The 18,152-nt window shown below is 48.4% G+C and overlaps 1 protein-coding gene across 2 annotated transcripts in view; it reads right to left on the reverse strand.

Moving 5' to 3' along the window:
- The window catches only part of INPP5D (inositol polyphosphate-5-phosphatase D), a 144,349-nt gene that overhangs the window by 55,100 nt on the left and 71,097 nt on the right, over positions 1-18,152 (reverse strand). For both annotated transcript variants that reach the window (XM_020893913.2, XM_020893912.2), the window contains exons 6-9: positions 9,902-9,989; positions 3,888-3,968; positions 3,663-3,734; positions 2,116-2,239 (exon numbers count right to left, since the gene is read on the reverse strand). In XM_020893913.2, the coding sequence (XP_020749572.2) occupies positions 2,116-2,239; positions 3,663-3,734; positions 3,888-3,968; positions 9,902-9,989 (365 nt within the window). The remainder of the gene's footprint in view (positions 1-2,115; positions 2,240-3,662; positions 3,735-3,887; positions 3,969-9,901; positions 9,990-18,152) is intronic.

Raw genomic sequence — 18,152 nt, forward strand, 5'->3', positions numbered from 1 at the left:
GCTCCGCAAGGCTAGTGAGGCGGGATTTCCCCAGCTTCTCAGCTCTGGCCATCAGTCATGGTCTCCAACTAGAACCTGCCTCCAGAACATTCTATCTATCCCACAAGCCAGGCCTGTAGCAGAACCAGATGAGAACTCCCCACTTCCAGACAGCAAGAAAAGGGTTTTCAGTAATTACATGTATACAATGTCATGTATATGTGCATGTGTGTGTAACTACAACCCAAGTTTAATGAAAAGACATTTACCTTTACTCTTCGCAAGGGCTTCCCTGGTAGCTCAGACGGTAAAGAATCCGCCTGTAACATGGGAGACCTGGGTTCAAACCCTGGGCTGGGAAGATCCCCTGGAGAAGGAAATGGCTACCCACTCCAGTATTTTTGCCTGGAGAAACTCCATGGGCAGAGGAGCCTGGTGGGGTGCAGTCCATGGTGTCTCCAAGAGTTGGACACGACTGAGCAACTAAGCACAATTACTCTTTACAAAACTCCTGTGATGTTTTCTGCTTTCTTGTCTGTTCTTTCTCTTCTCATACCACTTTATTAACAACAAAAGATGCTGATCATGCCTGGGATTGCCAGATAAAAGACAGGATGTCTGGGATTCCTTTTCAGAAAATGGCATACCTTTATAAGTATGCTCCAAGTATTGCAGGGGACATACTTGTACTAAAATTTTTCATTGTTTATCTGAAATTTAAGTTTAACTGGGTATCCTGTATTTTTATTTGCTAAATCTGGCATCCCTAGTTATATGCTACTGAACAGATTTTGAGTCCCTGAAGGATAAAAAAAATACTGTTTATGGACCAGAGGGACTTTGTCTTCAGGGGTTTGAAAACCTGAACTAGAACACAAACTGTTGTGTTAGGGTGGAAATTTATTTAAGGGATGAGTCTGTGGCGATTATTACTGACTCGGGGAATCTGTCAGTCTTGTGAGGATAAACCAATATCAAGTAAGGAAAAGGGGCTCAGAAAGTATCATGCTATGATGATACATGGACTCCCTCCCATTGTACAGATGGAGAAACTGAGGCTTGGAGCTGCCCCCTCCCTGGTAGGCAGGGCTCTGAGCCCAAGCAATGATGTCAGGGCCACATCAGAGCATTTTCCACCATTCTGCTCTGTTGCCCCTCAAATCCCACTTGCCCTTCAGGGGTCCCACCCCCAAGAGCCTCTCTCTAGCATTTCTCTTTCCCTGACCTTGGCCACACTGCTGGCTTTCACTTTCCATCCTCACCGACAAGGCTGCCAACTCCAGACTCTGCCCCTCAAATTGCCTCCTACCCCCAGTTATTCTCCATCCATCACCTGTGGCTTCCAGCACGCAGTAATAGCTGAAATCATCCTACTGATATACTTATTGGCCACTCAGTGCAATGGGATGTAAATTCCACGTGGACAGAGTCTTTGACTATCCTGCTTGCCCAGGATCCCCAGCTTTTGGCCCATAGTAGCTTCTCCATAAGCCTTTGGTGTGGGAACATTTTCCATTTTACTGATGAGACTATTTGAAATGCAAAGCCTCAGCTGCCCAGAGTTGACTCCTATGTGCTAGGCTTTCCTAAGGAGCCTTACATGTAGATTAATTCATGGGGACCTTATGATCCCCATTTTACAGATGAGGAAACTGAGGCCCAGGAAGGCTAAGGGTCCTGTGCAAGGTCACACAGGTGCTAAGTGGCGGAGCTGGGAATGTCCAGTTTGAATTTAGAGCCCATGACATTAACGCCAGGCTGGACTGTGTCTGTGCTACCGTAGGGCTGTGCTACCCTGATTTGATCAGCAAGGCCTGAACCAAGCACAAGGATGACCACACACATCAGCCCGCCTCCTAGTGGGAAGAGCAGAACCCACGTACGTATGCAGAACCGCCACCCAGGGCCAAGGGTTTCCCCAGAGTGGGAGGAAGCAGGCAGAGTGTTTGGAGCAGGTCCCAAGGTGCAGGGGGCACAAGAAGGGAGCCTGAGAACTGGAGGGTCACCACAGGCAGGGTGGGGGCTGGGAGGGATCCCAGCAGAGGGTGGAAGGCTTTCCCGACAGCCTGCTCCTCACAGCCGACCACAGTAAGGATATTAGCAGAACGAGAATTTTATGAACGTGAGGGGCCTTACTTTTCTTGTGGGTGTAGAACTTGTCTTCAGAGCTGTCCTTGGACTTCTTAATGATCAGTTTCCCAGTCTCGACATCGACTTTGAGCTGCAGTTTCTGAGGAATCCCCAGAGATTCTGCCTTCACCTGTGGAAAGAAGGAAGAGGAGGGAAGGGGAAGAAGAGACGCTGGTCATCCCCTTCTCGGTGCTTTCTCAGCGCCGCCCATGAGCCCCTCGTCCGTGTGACCGGGAGGCCCTTGGCCGCCGTGTGTCCCTCCCGTGTGGGACCTCTGGCTTCTATTTCTGAGCCTCCTTTGCCCCAGAGGGAGTTTTCGCTGGCAGCTCCTGAGAATCGCTGAAATGTGGAAGGAGCCCAGCTTGTCTGCTGTGTGCGCATCAGCTGTTCTGCCAACAGGTCTGGTGGAGGAGACAGATGAGCTACTAGAAGATGCTTTATTCGCTGTTTAATCTGACAACATTCAGAAATCTGATGAGTCATCTCCTTCCACAGAGGATTTTATAATAGGTTGAAGCTCCCAGGCCTTGTTACAGCCAATATGTGAACTTATTACTGATAACAATTAGGAACAAGACAATTGTCTAGGCACTCAGAAGATGGACATGTACCTTTGTTTTTCTCTTTCAACTATAAGCAGCATCTCTTGGCTCTGTACATTTTGTTTTTATTTTATTATTATTATTTTTACCATGAGGTATGTGGATCTGGGCTTCCCTGGTAGTTCAGACAGTAAAGAATCTTCCTGCAATGCAGGAGGCCTGGGTTTGATCCCTGGGTCGGGAAGATCCCCCGGAGAAGGGAATGGCACCCCACTCCAGTATTCTTGCCTGGGAAATGCCATGGACAGAGGAGCCTGGTGGGCTGCAGTCCCTGGGGTCCCAAAGGGTCGGACAGCACTAAGCAGACGTGTGTACACACACATGTGGAATCTTAGCTCCCCAACCAGGGGTGGAAGCCTCACCCCCTGCAGTATAAGCGCAGAGTCTTAACCACAGGACCACTAGGGAAGTCCCAGAAATACATCTTAATGCAGAATTTTCATCAGGGCTCAGAAGGACGTGGGGGTGGGCATCCCATCCTGTTTCTGAATGTGAAACCAGGGCAGGACGAGACTCTCCACAATGTAGGGGGAATACAAGAAAAGCAAATTTCTGGGCCCAGAGAGTCTAACTCAGTCACTTTCAGGGAAATCATAGGAATCCCTTTTCTTCCCCTAACCCCCACCTCGAGGCACTATTTTGCAGCCTGTCCAAGAGCCCGCCTGTTTGATGACTCTCACTGCCCCTACTTGGAGAAGGATGAAGTTTTTGTGTCTTGGATCAATGAGAAGCTCTTCCCATGGAATCCACCCCATGAAGAAGGCTCCACAGATTCACCGGGGCACCCATCCTAACGTTTCATCATCTTTCCAGGGAGTCGGTTCTGCTGAATTCCAATCTCAGTCAGCCATCGGGCTCTCTGCTGAACCTGAAGCCCTCCTTCCACTGGGACCAGAAGGCCGGCCAACTCCCCCCCCCCCCCGTGTGGAGCACAAGTCCATGGACACGAACCTCAAAGGTGACGGGCGGGATGAGCGAGCGCCGGTGGGGAGACTCCGGACCCTCGTGCAGCAAGGCCTTGACCTGCGGGCAGAGACGCGTGGGCCTCAGGCTGGGAGGCGAGGAGAAGGCAGTCCGGGCTGGGACAGGGTCGCGGGGACACCTGGGCATTCTCCAAGGGAAGAGGGGGCCACAGAGAAGCCCAGGGAAGCAGCAGGATTGCCCCCACGTACATACCTTGTCTTCAATAGAGGACAGAAGACTTGTCAGTTGACTGAGCTTGGCCACCATGTTGATGGGACTGGCCTCGCCGGGAACCTGGGACGCGAGCAAAAGAGCAGATAAGGACGGGATGCTGAGGGCCAGCCCTGAGAGGCATCAGGCTGAGCCTAAAAATACACTTCCAGAGCATCTCTGGGCCGAGGGACAGGCTAGGGGAGGAACTGCTGGGGACAGAGGTTACAAGGTATGCCAAACATGTTCCCAAATGGCTGGACTGTACATCCTTGCTGAAGCGGCTGCTGTCAGATGAGCCTGCGTGTTTCTGTTAAAGAGGCAACCGTTTGGTACCTTTCACCAAAGTGAGTTGAACCAGGAAACAAAGACAGGCATGCTACTGGACAAGAGATTAGCCTGAAATTATTTTTAGGTTCCGATTTTAGGCTTCATCCTGGTTTCCCCACCAACAACCCCACAAGTAGGATTACTACCCCTCTTTGCAGGTAAGGAAATCAGGGATATGTATATACAGTCATCTCAAAATTATCATGCCCAAAAAGCACGCCTTCCTTCCTTCTTCCCTCGAAACCTGCTACTCTCCCAGGGCTTCTCACCGCCTCTATTCGGTTGCAGAAACAAAACTCAAGGTCTGTCCCGGATCACAGCATTTCCACCCTCCTATGTGTACTACATCTATTGGCGCCGCTGCAGGACTTTCAAAACACAGCCAGGCCCTGCTCCAAGCCCCCTCACCCACCACCAGGAGAAAACAATGATCCAAACCTTTAAGGACTCGGTGTGACCCCCCCTCCTGAGCCCCAGCCACGCCCCTCCGACCTTCAGATCTGCCCATGGCCTGAAGCCACACCTCCTAAGGCATCCTAGAAACCTAAATGTCACCAGGGGAGGCCACTGCCTTGCCATTCAGGTCTCAGAGTCACAGAGAGGTCTTCCCTGACCACCCGAGCCACAAAGACATCTCTGCTAGATCACCATCGTATTGATTGTCAGTTTGTTTGTTGTCTGTTTCCCCTGCTAGCACGTAACCTCTGTGAGGACTGGGGCCGGGAGAACTGTGTCCAGTGCTGTGACCTGGGGCCTTGGCCAGCAGAGATGCTCAGTCAAGTTGCTCACTGCGTGCGTGAGGCTCACAGAGCTGACATTGCATGTCGGAAGTCACACAGCTAGTAAGGCACGGCAGGATGTGAAACCATGTCTTCTTGGCACCAGGTCCACAATCTCGAGCATTTACTCATTGAAGAAATATTTACAAAGCCTCGATTCTGTGCCAGACATGGTGCCAAGGTGCTGGAGGTATAGAGCTGAAAGGGCACCATCCCCACCCTCCAGAACGATAAGAAAACCAGACTGGACTATTCCAAACACTAAGCAGGGTAGCATGAGGGTGATCACCAACCAGGCGCTGCCCCACGCCCCACCCCCCAGTAAGTCAGCCAGTTCACACAGACGTCTGACCTCAATTTCCCCTGGAGAAGGGAGTGGCTACCCACTCCAGTATTCTTGCCTGGAGAATCCCATGGACAGAGGAGCCTGGTGGGTTACAGTCCCTAGGGTCACAAAGAATCAGACACGACTGAGCAACTAACACTTTCACTTTTTTCCATTGACCACTTTATCTTTTAAAACTATTTTTATTTATTTATTTGGCTGCACTGGGTATTAGTTGCGGTATGTGGGATCTTTAGGTGCAGCCTGCGGGATATTTTAGTTGCAGCATGAGAATGCTTAGTTGCGGCAGGCGGGATCTAGTTCCCTGACCAGGGATTGACATTGGGAATAGGAGTGTGGAGTCTTAGCTATTGGACTACCAGGGAAGTCGCCCACCAGCCACTTCAGTACACTCCTTCTGCCATCACTGACCGCTATCACTGCTAACATCAGCAGCACGGCCACGACAACCACCCCCCACCACAACCATCACCACCATCATCACGGCAGTTAATATTTGTCAAAACTTTCTGTAATTCTTTCTGGTTTGGCCCTTGCTCCTTGATAAAGCTCCCAATCAGTCTACAGTTATTACTGATCGAGGGAAAGGCTTGCTGGAGTGGAGCTGGGATGCAGGTAAGGATGGAGCAGGAGAGCAGGTGGGACAGTACAGGAGCCCTTGTTTTAGGGGTGTTTTTCTTGAAAAGAGTCGAGAAGATAAGCAGATTCAAGCCCCCTCTTCCTCCCCCAGACACTCTGGATCTTTACCATGGTCATCATCACCTGGTAGTAGGATGGTGTCTTCCCCACTCTCTTTTGGAATCTGTCTTTTGGGGCAAAGATGTACAAAGTAGAAAGGAAGCTACTGACAAAGTGGAGTCAGTTCTTGGAACAAAAGGTATTAAAGAAAGCTGGAGTTTTGCCTGTACTACCTTGTTAGGTAGAAGACTGCACAACAGTATGTGAACTGTGAACTTTTAGATGTTCAAACTGGATTTAGAAAAGGCAGAGGAACCAGGGGTCAAATTGCCAACATCCATTGGATCACTGAAAAGCAAGAGAGTTCCAGAAAAACATCTACTTCTACTTTACTCACTACACTAAAGCCTTTGACTGTGTGGATTACAACAAACTGGCAAATTCTTCAAGAGATAGGAATACCAGACCACCTGATCTGCCTCCTGAGAAATCTGTATGCAGGTCAGGAAGCAACAGTTAGAACTGGACATAGAACAACAGACTGGTTCCAAATCGGGAAAGGAGTACGTCAAGGCTGTATATTGTCACCCTGCTTATTTAACTTATATGCAGAGTACATCATGAGAAACGCTGGGCTGGAGGAAGCACAAGCTGGAATCTAGGTTGCTGGGAGAAATATCAATAACCTCAGATATGCAGATGATACCACCCTTATGGCAGAAAGTGAAGAAGAACTAAAGAGCTTCTTGATGAAAGTGAAAGAGGACAGTGGAAAAGTTGGCTTAAAGCTCAATATTCAGAAAACTAAGATCATGGCATCTGGTCCCATCACTTCATGGCATATAGATGGGGAAACAGTAGAAACAGTGGCTGCCTTTATTTTTCTGGGCTCCAAAATCACTGCAGATGGTGATTGTAGCCATGAAATTAAAAGACACTTACTTCTTGGAAGGAAAGTTCTGACCAACTTAGACAGCATATTAAAAAGCAAAGACATTACTTTGTCAAACAAAGGTCTTTAGTCAAGGCTATGGTTTTTCCAATGGTCATGTATGGATGTGAGAGTTGGACTATAAAGAAAGCTGAGTGCTGAAGAATTGATGCTTATGAACTGTGGTGTTGGAGAAGACTCTTGAGAGTCCCTTGGACTGCAAGGAGATCCAACCAGTCCATCCTAAAGGAGATCAGTCCTGGGTGTTCATTGAAAGGACTGACGCTGAAGCTGAAGCTCCAATACTTTGGCCACCTGATGTGAAGAGCTGACTCATTGGAAAAGACCCTGATGCTGGGAAAGATCGAAGGCAGGAGAAGAAGGGGACGACAGAGGATGAGGTGGCTGGATGGCATCACCAACTCAATGATATGAGTCTAAGCGAGCTCCGGAAGTTGGTGATGGACAGGGAAGCCTGGCATGCTGCAGTTCATGGAGTCGCAAAGAGTCAGACACGACTGAGCGACTGAACTGAACTGAATGCACATGACCATGAGATGGTGGGTACACTCTGCCCGGCGTGTTTAAGATATTTGTGCTCATCTATTGACTCTTCCAGTCGTTGGTTTTCAGATGGGGACACTGAGTCAGAGCGGTGAGCCAGCTGTCCAAGGTCACACTGCTAGTGTTGACCTGAGATTTGGGTCACTGGGTCTCAGCTGGTGGGGCTCTTGACCTCTGGGGACATCTGACAAGGTCTGGAACATTTTGGGGTTGCCAAAATTGGGGGATGCTAAGGACATCTAGTGAGTAGAGGCCAGGATGTGTTAACATCCTACACTGCACAGAACAGTCCCCCACGACAGAAAATGACCTGCCCCAAATGTCACTAGCATTGAGGTTGAAGTCAAAATTCACAACTCAGCTTCAATGTGGGCGAACTGGTCTGAGTGCCACCCATGGCTTTATGAAAGCTGACCCAGTTATTTCACTGAACTTTTCAGTTGCACTTCAGAGGATGTGGGTTCCAAGGTTAACAAGTCTCCATTGTCACATAGGGCAGACCCAGGGCTCTCCCCAAACCTCACATTTTGCTAATGCTGCACTTTGCACCTCCCAGCAGTTTCTCAGATACACTCCACGAAGGGGTCCCCATCTTGTCTTGCCGACCTAAGGGAAAGGGCCTCATGCTGGTAAGAGGCTGCCACCTCCAGATGTGCCACCCAAGCAGTTTCACTTACTCCCTCACATAACCCTGAAGTGGCAGATATAACTATGCCCATTTCACAGATGAGAAAGTGACGGTGGGGGCACAGTCATCTATTGAACTTGGATGTTTCTGATGCACAGGTCAGGGTTCTTTCCTCTACCCTGGGTGGCCTCGGATCTCCCTTTTCCATTTGTGAAATTTCAGAAGGCATCAACACAGTCTCTGCTTTTTCAAATCAGGGTCTCAGATGGGAGGGTGGTAACCAGGACCCTTTCTCTACATCCTGATGTCACCCCTATCCTGTCGCTACTCTGACCTGCCACCGAATGCAAACACGCTGGCCGAGGCATGCAGGGCAGATGCTGGGGCGTGACTGCTCTTAGGTTATCTGGAAACTTCTCCCTCTTCTAATCGACTTCAAAGGTTTGGGTGTATGTTCTTAGAGTCAAACCATTTAAATTTGAGTGTCTGGTAGGGCTCCTGTTTTGTCTAGATTCGCTTTTACTTTCCCGGAAACAAACCCATCATTCACTTGAGGAAAGCAAAATTACATTTGCTCGTTCCCCTCCCCCCCCCCCCCCTTGAATTTTTAAGTTGTACAAACAGAATAAAAAAACAGTTTCTCAGTTAAAAAAAAAAACAAACCAAAAAACCTTCTGGGCAAACATAACCCAGGTCGCTTCGACTCCATTCCATCCCCTCCTTGCGGTGACCAGCACTGCCTTTTGGGTATAAACACACCTGGTACAGTTTCCGTGTGTAGACTTACACCCTAGTTTATATATGGTTCAAACGTTTGCTTTTTCCACCCAACAGTATACTTTGAAGATCTTTCTATATCAATGCATCTACCTTAGTTTAGAATTCTGCATCCTACTTCTTGCTTTTAGAGACAAAGCTACAATAAACACCTTTGCCAACATCTGTGCAAATGTGTATGTCGGCCCTAAGGCAGCTGCCTAGAGGTAGCTGGCTTGATTGCAGGATGCTGGGCATTTAACATTTTCATGCAAACGGCTAAATTGCATTTTAAAAATCCATTTGCACTCACAACTGTAAGCAATGAACCCATGAGTCCTGACCCCCATGTTGGAGCCAAGTCCTGACTTCACCAATCAAATTTGCCCATTGGAAAGGCAAGCAGAGGTCTCCCTGCTTTCCAGCTCATTTTTGGCTACTAATGAGGTGTTACTAACATCTCTTCAAGGGTATCCTGACGATTCTCAGTCCCTCTTCAGTAAAACAGCCTTTTAAAATCCTCTCCCCATTTAAAAATTTTGGCTTTTACTTAATCATGTGTGGCAGGGTTTGCTTTTTAAACATATTAATTCTGTTTTTAGCTTTGTTGGGGACACTTTCTGTGACACAGACAACTTCGCAGGCTTTGGCTTCCAGTGTCTGTGTCTCAGGGGGCCCCACCTTCACCTGCTCTTCCTGGGGTAAGAGGCGGGACCAAACCATTAGGTACCTCCAATTTTTGTCGGTTTCTGATGAGAAAAGGCCTTGCCTTGTCTCCTTTACTCAGCACTAAAGGAGTTTTGCTGGCAGTTCCTCAAATCAAAATTCAGTGGGGGCAGGAGGCATAAACCTTACTGAGGGGCAGGATCCTGAAGTTCCTTCGCCCTAGAGGTGGGGGTCCAACAAAATCCCTGGGACATTGGTTACCTCTTCTCCCCACCTCCCCATCCATCCTCCCTCCAAGGCCCCTCCCACACTTGTTTCATCAGCTCCCAGCGTCTTTACCTGAGGCCTCGGACGCAGGCCGGGGGAGAGCTGCTGGTCAAACAGCCTCTGCAGAGATTCCAGGGTAGGGAGGGTCCGGATGACTTCTCTGGGGGCAGGAGACAGGGTGAAGGCCAAGCGTTAGTGAGGACCAGCGTGGCATCGTGCACACAGGCTCCAGCTGGAGACGCGGTGTGGTCACACCCACTCTGGCAAAGGCAGGGATCCTTCGCAGAAGGACAAGCCCAGGCAAAGATCCAGACCTGCCAGAGCCCCCCCACTCCTGCCTGTCCCCCACTGGGACCACACTGGAGCCGTGATGCAGAAATCTGATTCACCTCTGTTTAGCCACATTTGACTGTGTAAACCTGTAGAAACTCTGAATCTAGCAAACCAAAACTACTTGGAAATAATTTAGTAATACATGTCCCCAACCTGAGTGTTTATAAGAATCACACCCTCATGGAGTGTTAAAAATGCAAATGTCTGGGCCCCAACCTGATTTGGTCTGGAATCTGCATTTTAATTTTGTGCCCCAGGGGCTTCCGGTGGGGGCCATCTGTGCTTTCTGGTTCAACTCCCCACCTAGCAGCTGAGGTGGACGCCCCAGGGAGGTCTGTCATTGTCTGATTCACTGACAATACCAGGACTTGATTGATTGTTTGTTCCCATCCCATCTTATTTTCCCATTGCTTTGGACAGGGTGGGCAGACAATTTTGAGTTCTATTTTTTCATCTATTATTTCATCAAAAACTGTTCATGTTTTTTACACATTTAACATTCTTAGTGGCTTCCAAATATTCTATCAAGTAAATGTGCCCAAATCAATTGTTAGATATTTGGGTTATTTTGAGATTTTGATAACTATAAGTAAAGGCTGTTGTGAACAGCTCTGTTCATATAGCTTTTCTTTATTTTCTTTAACTTAAAAAATTATTTTTAATCGGAGGATAATTGCTTTACAATATCGTGTTGGTTTCTGCCACATATCAACACGGATCAGTCATCGGTATGTGTATATTCCCTCCCTCTTGAACCTCTGTCCCACTTCCCACTCCATCCCACCCCTCTAAGTTGTCCCAGAGCCCTGGATTTGAGCTCCCAGTGTCACCTAGCAAATTTCCACGGGCTATCTCATTTTACATGTGGGAATATATATGCCTCAGTGCTCTCTCCATTCGCCCCAACCTCTCCTTCCTATCCTGTGTCCACAAGTCTGTTCTCTATGTCTGCATCTCCATTGCTGCCCTGCAGATAGGTTCGTCAGCACCATCTTTCTAGATTCCATATATATGTGTAAATATTTGTCTTTCTCTTTCTGACTTAACTTCACTCTGTACAATAGGGTCTCAGTTCAGTTCAGTTCAGTTCAGTCGCTCAGTCGTGTCCGACTCTTTGCGACCCCATGAATTGCAGCACACCAGGCCTCCCTGTCCATCACCAACTCCCAGAGTTTACTCAAACTCATGTCCATCGAGGCAGTGATGCCATCCAACCATCTCATCCTTTGTCATCCCCTTCTCCTCCTGCCCCTAATCCCTCCCAGCATCATGGTCTTTTCCAATGAGTCAACTCTTTGCATGAGGTGGCCAAAGTATTAGAGTTTCAGCTTCAGCATCAGTCCTTCCAATGAACACCCAGGACTGATTTCCTTTAGGATGGACTGGTTGGATCTCCTTGTAGTCCAAGGGACTCTCAAGAGTTCTCCAACACAATAGTTCAAAAGCATCAATTCTAAGGTGCTCAGCTTTCTTTATAGTCCAACTCACATCCATGCATGACAACTGGAAAAACCATAGGGTCTAGGTTTATCCAACTCATTAGAACTGAGTCAAATGTGTTCCTTTTTATGGCTGAGCAATATTCCACTGTATATGTACCACAGCTTCTTTATCCATTCATCTGTCGATGGATGTCTAGGTTGCTTCCACGTCCTAGCTATTTCTTCTTTACTTATTTTCAAGTACAGTTTCAAGGCAACCAGAAATGATGGCTTTTGATTAATACTGCTAAGCCCTTGAGTGATGGTGGCCTTGGGCACTATTCCCAGCCTGCTCATCATCTGTGCTATCTGAATTCTGTAGTTCTCTACTCTCCTCTTTCAGTGGACATAACTGTGTTTTAATACTGATGAACTGATTTGCATTGAAGGAGGAAACAGACAGAAGAGGCTCTATCTTGAAAGCAGGACTCCACGTTGGGCCGGACTGTGGACTTTGAGCTCTGTGCCCATTATCTATGCAAAAGACATACCAACTGGAAAACCAGGTGCCCTGGATGGACAAGCCCCAGGGTTCGTACCTAGACTCTTCGTTGCCCAAAAGAATACTCTAATTATCTGTGTAACTGAATAGAATCGTAAATTCTATTATGCTTGTTGGGTATGACCACAGGCCTGTTGATAATTGCCCATTGTTAACTACCTAGGCTTAAGATATATGAATCAAGGGTTAACTTTGATTGTATCTTTCTTTTCCTTTGTTCAGACTAGTTTCAGGGAATTTGGGGAGGTGGGTTTGGGCACGTACACTTAAGGTATATAAGGTTTTCAGAAAAACTGGTCAGGGTCCGTAGCTAAGAGGAGACCCTGCCTTGGGCCCGCCAGTGTAATAAACTGCACTCCTCTATCTGCATTGTCCTTCTGAGTGAGTTTGTTTCCCAGAACGCGTGGCTATAACATTTGGTGCATTGTCTAGGAAACTCCTCACTTTGAGGAGACAAGTCCCATTTGGGACTACTCCGAGGCCTTGCAGCTCGAATCTTCTAGAGGGGGGAAGGTGCTTCGCTCTTCTGGAAGGATCCTGCTTCTCAATGCCTGGACCTTTCACATTAGCAGGTAGTGGATGGCAGCAGGGGAACTGAGCGCTCAGGTGAGGAGGAACCCACCCAGTAGGGTGGAAGAGGGGGCCTGATCACCCCCCTGGGAGGGATTAGAAGGGACACAGACCCACAGGAGCCTGGAATAGGCAGGTGGCAATGATTGCTTGGTACACAGGTCGACAAGCGTGCTAGGGCTTAGGAAGGGAATTTGTGAAGGTCATTTAGGAGGTGTGTCCACGATGTCTTGGGGAAAATTATTACCAAGCGATTGCCAGGGGATGTTTAGGATAGGAAACTGGTCCTTGTAAGCTCATATTCTGCCCTCCCCAAGGAGGTGTCCCATCTGCTGTGAAATTCTTGACCCTCTCGGAATTGTCAGGCTAGAAGGAGGAGGATACATAAGTGAGTATGAATTGGCTTTTCTGGAGATGGCCTGGGACGTGGGATATTTAACCCATATGTATTTTCATCCGCACCTGATCAAGCCCACCAAGGCAGAATGGACTTTAAGGGAGAAACAATCTTGGACCATGTGGTATTCTGGTTCAGCTCTGCTGACTGGCAGGTGAAGACACGCCAATCCCCCTTCTCCCTCTGGGATCTGGCTCACCCCAATTAGGAAGGAGGCAGAATGGCAATTTAAGTGTCATTGAGTGGAAATATCAGAAGTACATAGGGGACTGAGAACTTCGTAGACAGAACGAAAAGGTAAAGTAGAAGAAGGTCCGAGAAGGTAAGCAAGATGGGGGGGAAGTGAATCTAAGGCAACTGTATTGGAGTGCATGATTAAAATTTTTAAAGAAGGGATTAGGAGGAGACTATAGGGTGAAGATGAAGTCTAACTGCCTCCACATACTCTGTGAAGTCGAACGGCCCCCTATGGGAGTAGGATGGCCACCAGAGAACACCGTGATCTTAAAAATAGTGGAAGCAGTCTACACAGCAGTCACAGGAGAGCCAGGACACCTGGATCGATATCCATATACTGACTCATTGCTAGGGTTAGCTCGAGACCCTCCTACTTGGACAAGGTTCTTTCTGTATCCAGAAGGGACAGGGAAAGATATTAATGGCACAAAAATTGACTGATGATAAAAAAGGAAATTCTACAGGATTTGGATGGGGATGACCTGACCCCTCCCCCATACTGGATAAGCACGAGCCTGCCTCCCAGGGCTCCACCAGGCCCGGGGGCTGCCTTAATGCCCCATCCAGGGCCAGGGGAAGTTCCTGCAGCAGCCGCTGGTCTTCCACCAGCTCTCCCGGAGTTTATAGAGCCGCCGATTCGGCAGGCTGCAATCCCAGCAATGGAGACCTCTGGTCAACGCCCCCAGGATTCCACCTCAGCTGGACCTCTTAGATTGTATCCACCTCTCCCGGTGAGTACCGATGGGAAGGGGGAAGAAAACACAGCAGTTAGACAGAGGCTGTGCTCCACCAAGGAACAGGGGGAAAGAACCCCACTACAGATGCCCCTCAGAGAGCTACAGCAGCCTCTGGGTCAGGACGCATGGGGCACTACCATCATCTCCTGTAGCCTATTGTTACCAGCCATTTTCCTCTACGGATATATTAAACTGGCAGAGACATGTTCCACCATACTCGGGGGAGCCACAGCCAGGATTAGGCTAGTGGAGACCATTGTTTGAACACACTGCCCTACATAGGATGACATAATCCAACTGCTAGTCTCCCTTTTCACACTGAGGAAAGACACAGGATCCTAACTGAGGCCAGAACATGGTTCAGAGAAATGGCACCCGAGGGTACTGCAAACCCACAGCAGCGGGCAGAACTAGCCACCCCCCGATGAGAGGCCCGACTGGGACTGTAACACAGAGGAAGGGAGGGGCCGCCTGGAGAGATATCAGGTGACTGTTTTACAAGGCCTCAAGAGGGGGTCCCCGAAAAACCTATGAGTATCGAAAAACCCTCCGAAGTGATCAAAGGGAAAGCGAATCACCCTCTGAGTTCTGCAGAAGACTGTGCGAGGCCTATAGACTTTATACGCCAATAGACCCAGCCAGAGGCTGCTGGGTCTCAGATGGTGATAAATGCAGCCTTTTGTGTCTCTAGCCTACCCTGAAAATGTCAGATGGGGGGAAGCCAAGTGACTCATGAATTTTTATACATCCCTGAATGCCCAGTACCTTTGTTAGGAAGAGACTTGCTGTCTAAATTGGGGGCACAAGTGACCTTTCCCCCCACGAAAGACCCAATGTTCGTGTGGGCTCAACCACCTATTTACTCTTCCTCTCGGTAACCCCTCAAGATGAATGGAGGTTGCACAATCTTCCGGCTAGGAAACCCGACAGGCTAAACAGTCAAGAGAGAGAGTTAACTCAACAAGTCCCTGAGGTCTGGGCGGAAGCGCCCCCGCCCCCGCCCGAGGCTTGCAAAACAAGTCCCACTGGTGATAGAACTCAAACCCGATGCAATTACATCAGCACCCGCCTTAGGCCTGCCAGACCTTGCTAAGCCGTTTACTCTTTATGTGAAAGGACACGTGTGTGACTCTTTACGTGAGAAGGACAAGGAGGCTATGGGAGTGTTGTCCCAGATTATGGGGACATTGGACAGACCAGAGATTTAGCTCTAATCAGCTGGACAGTGTTGCCACTGGGTGGCTGGGATGCTTATGGGCAGTTGTTGCAGTTGCCTTACTGGTCCGGGAGGCAACCAAGCTGACTTTGGGCCAAGATTTGTCAGTAAAAGTCCCACATGAGGTCAACACTCTCCTGCGAGGGGACCCCCATAAACGGCTGTCAACATCCCGGATTACTCAATACAGGGACTGTTATGTGAGAACCCCCTTGTCAGGCCCTGATTCTGGCCACTCTCTTTCTTGTGGGAGAAGGCGGGCCATCACAGGACTGCAAGGAAATATGCCAGCAGACCTGACTTGAGAGACCATCCAATCCTGGACCCAGATTCGGTCCCACACACCAATGGCACCAGCCTGGTGAAACGAGGACAATCACTGTCGGGGTACGCAGTGGTCATAGAAGAATCCATCCTTGGGGCCAGCTCTCTGCCATCACACTGGTCTGCTCAACAGGCAGAACTATATGCTCTAATCCAGGCCCTCCAGCTGTCAGAAGGTAAGAAGACAAACATTTACACAGACTCCAGGTATGCTCCTGCCACACTACAGGGCTCTGTATAAGGAGAGAGGCCTTTGACAGTTAGTGAAAAAGATATTAAAAATAAGGAAGAAATTAAGACCCTATTAGATGCTGCCTGGGAACCAGAAAGGGTTGCAGTCATACACTGCTGAGGACATCAAAAAGAGGATACCCACCCCCTGGGCTCAGGGAACAGACTGGCAGATAAGACCGCTAAACAAGCAGTCGAGGGCTTGGGGGTGACAAGTGAAGCCCCTATTAAAGCTCTCATATTGGCTGAGCTCCCTGAGCTAATGATAGACTCTCCAAAATACACTGAAGCCCAAAACCAACCAGCCAAAGCAGAAGGGGCCATCAAGACTGAAAAGGGATGGTGGCAATTGCCAAGTGGCAAATTATTGGTACCGGAGGAGATGGCACCCACTCTGGTAAGCCAAACACACCAAGTGACCCATCTAGGCCATGATAAACTGGAAGGGCTAATTTGAAAATATTTCTTGGTTCCCCACCTCTCTTCCCTCTGCAGGACAAAATCTCAGAACTGCACTGCCTGCTCACAGGTCAATGCTGCCTCTCGGCACAGACAGAAACCACCAGGGATTTAGGTAAAAGGCACGCTGCCCTCTGAACACCTGGAAGTAGACTTCACTGAAATGAAACCTCACCGACACTACCATACATATGTCATGGTATGTACATTCTTGGGATGGGTGGAAGCTTTTCCTACCTGGATGGAAAGAGCATCAAAATTGGCCTGGTGCCCACTTAGGGAGATAGTTCCCAGATTTGGATTTCCTACCATCATTGGATTGGACAATGGCCCGGCTTTCGTAGCTGATTTAGTATAACAAGTAAGCAAAACTTTAAACATCAAGTGGAAATCACAGACAGCATATAGGCCCCAGAGATGTGGGATGGTGGAAGGAACCAACCGGACACGTAAAGAGACTCTCCAAGAGGATCATAGACTGACTGTGAGGGGGACTGGTTTCCGACGGCTCTGCTCAGACTCAGGATGACCCCACAGTCTCATGGTTCTTCTCCATACAAAATTGTGTATGGGAGGCCCCCTCCCATTATAAAACAGGTGTCAACAAATTTGCTTCAGGTAAGGGGAGATGAGATTTCATAGCAGATGGAACAACTGGGTCAGGTAGTAAATCAGGTAACTAAGTTTGTACAAGAAAGTGTGCCGTTCCCCCTTGGGGAGCAGACTGATGAATGAGTGCCCGGGGATCAGGTGTGGTCAAGGACTGGACACACGACTCCTTGGCCCCACACTTGGAAGGGTCCGTATACTGTTGTTCTAACCAGCCCTACTGCAGTTAAAGTTGCAGGTGTCACCCCCTGGATCCACCACATGAGGGTGGAGAGAGCATGCCACACAGACCCAGAGGACGCCGAGTGGACTGCACAAAGGACCCCACTGATCCCCGTGAAACCAAGATCATCTTACAGAAGAAAAAGAGATGAAGCTCTGCAATCAACTGCTGCTAAAGGACTCGCTGGTATCATCCTGAGACTAAGCATAGTTTCAGTACAAAGAGGGACCTGTGCTATAATTAAAGTTGAAAGTTGAACGTTGTGTATATATTCCTGATTTATCTGGCTATATATCAGCCACCCTTGATGACATGAAAGGTCGGGTAAAAGTTATGTCTGATGATAATCTTCCTTTTTGGACTTCAGTCCTATCTAGGGTGAAGGGTGATTGGTGGAAAACTATATTTACCATTGTTATAGTTGCCTTGATCTGCTTTGTGGACCCTCTATTTTACAATGTATTATGAACTTTGTAACCCAAAGGTTGATGTCATTCTCCCAAATTGGAGGTCAGAGAGTCAGGGTGCAATATATCCCTCTGAATGATGCTCATAATATGAGTTAAGAGCATCAAGAGTGGGGAATGAAGGAGGAAACAGACAGAAGAGGCTCCATCTTGAAAGCAGGACTCCATCTTGGGGCGGACTGTGGACTTTGAGCTCTATGCCCAATATCTATGGAAACAACATACCAGCTGGAAAACCAGGCCCCGGGAAGGAAGAGCCCCAGGGCTTGTATGTAGACTTTTGTTGTGTAAAAGAATACCCTAATTATCTGTGTAACTGAATAGAATCATAAGTTCTATTATGCTTATTGGGGTATGACCACAGGCCCATTGATAATCGTCCATTGTTAACTACCTAGGCTTAAGGCAAACGAATCATGAGTTAATTTTGTTTCTCTCTTTTCATTTGTTCAGACTAGTTTCAGGGAATTTGGGGAGGTGGGTTTGGGCACGTACACTTAAGGTATATAAGGTTTTCAGAAAAACTGGTCAGGGTCC

This window comes from Odocoileus virginianus, chromosome 5 (genome assembly GCF_023699985.2).
Source record: "Odocoileus virginianus isolate 20LAN1187 ecotype Illinois chromosome 5, Ovbor_1.2, whole genome shotgun sequence".
Classification (NCBI taxonomy): domain Eukaryota; kingdom Metazoa; phylum Chordata; class Mammalia; order Artiodactyla; family Cervidae; genus Odocoileus; species Odocoileus virginianus.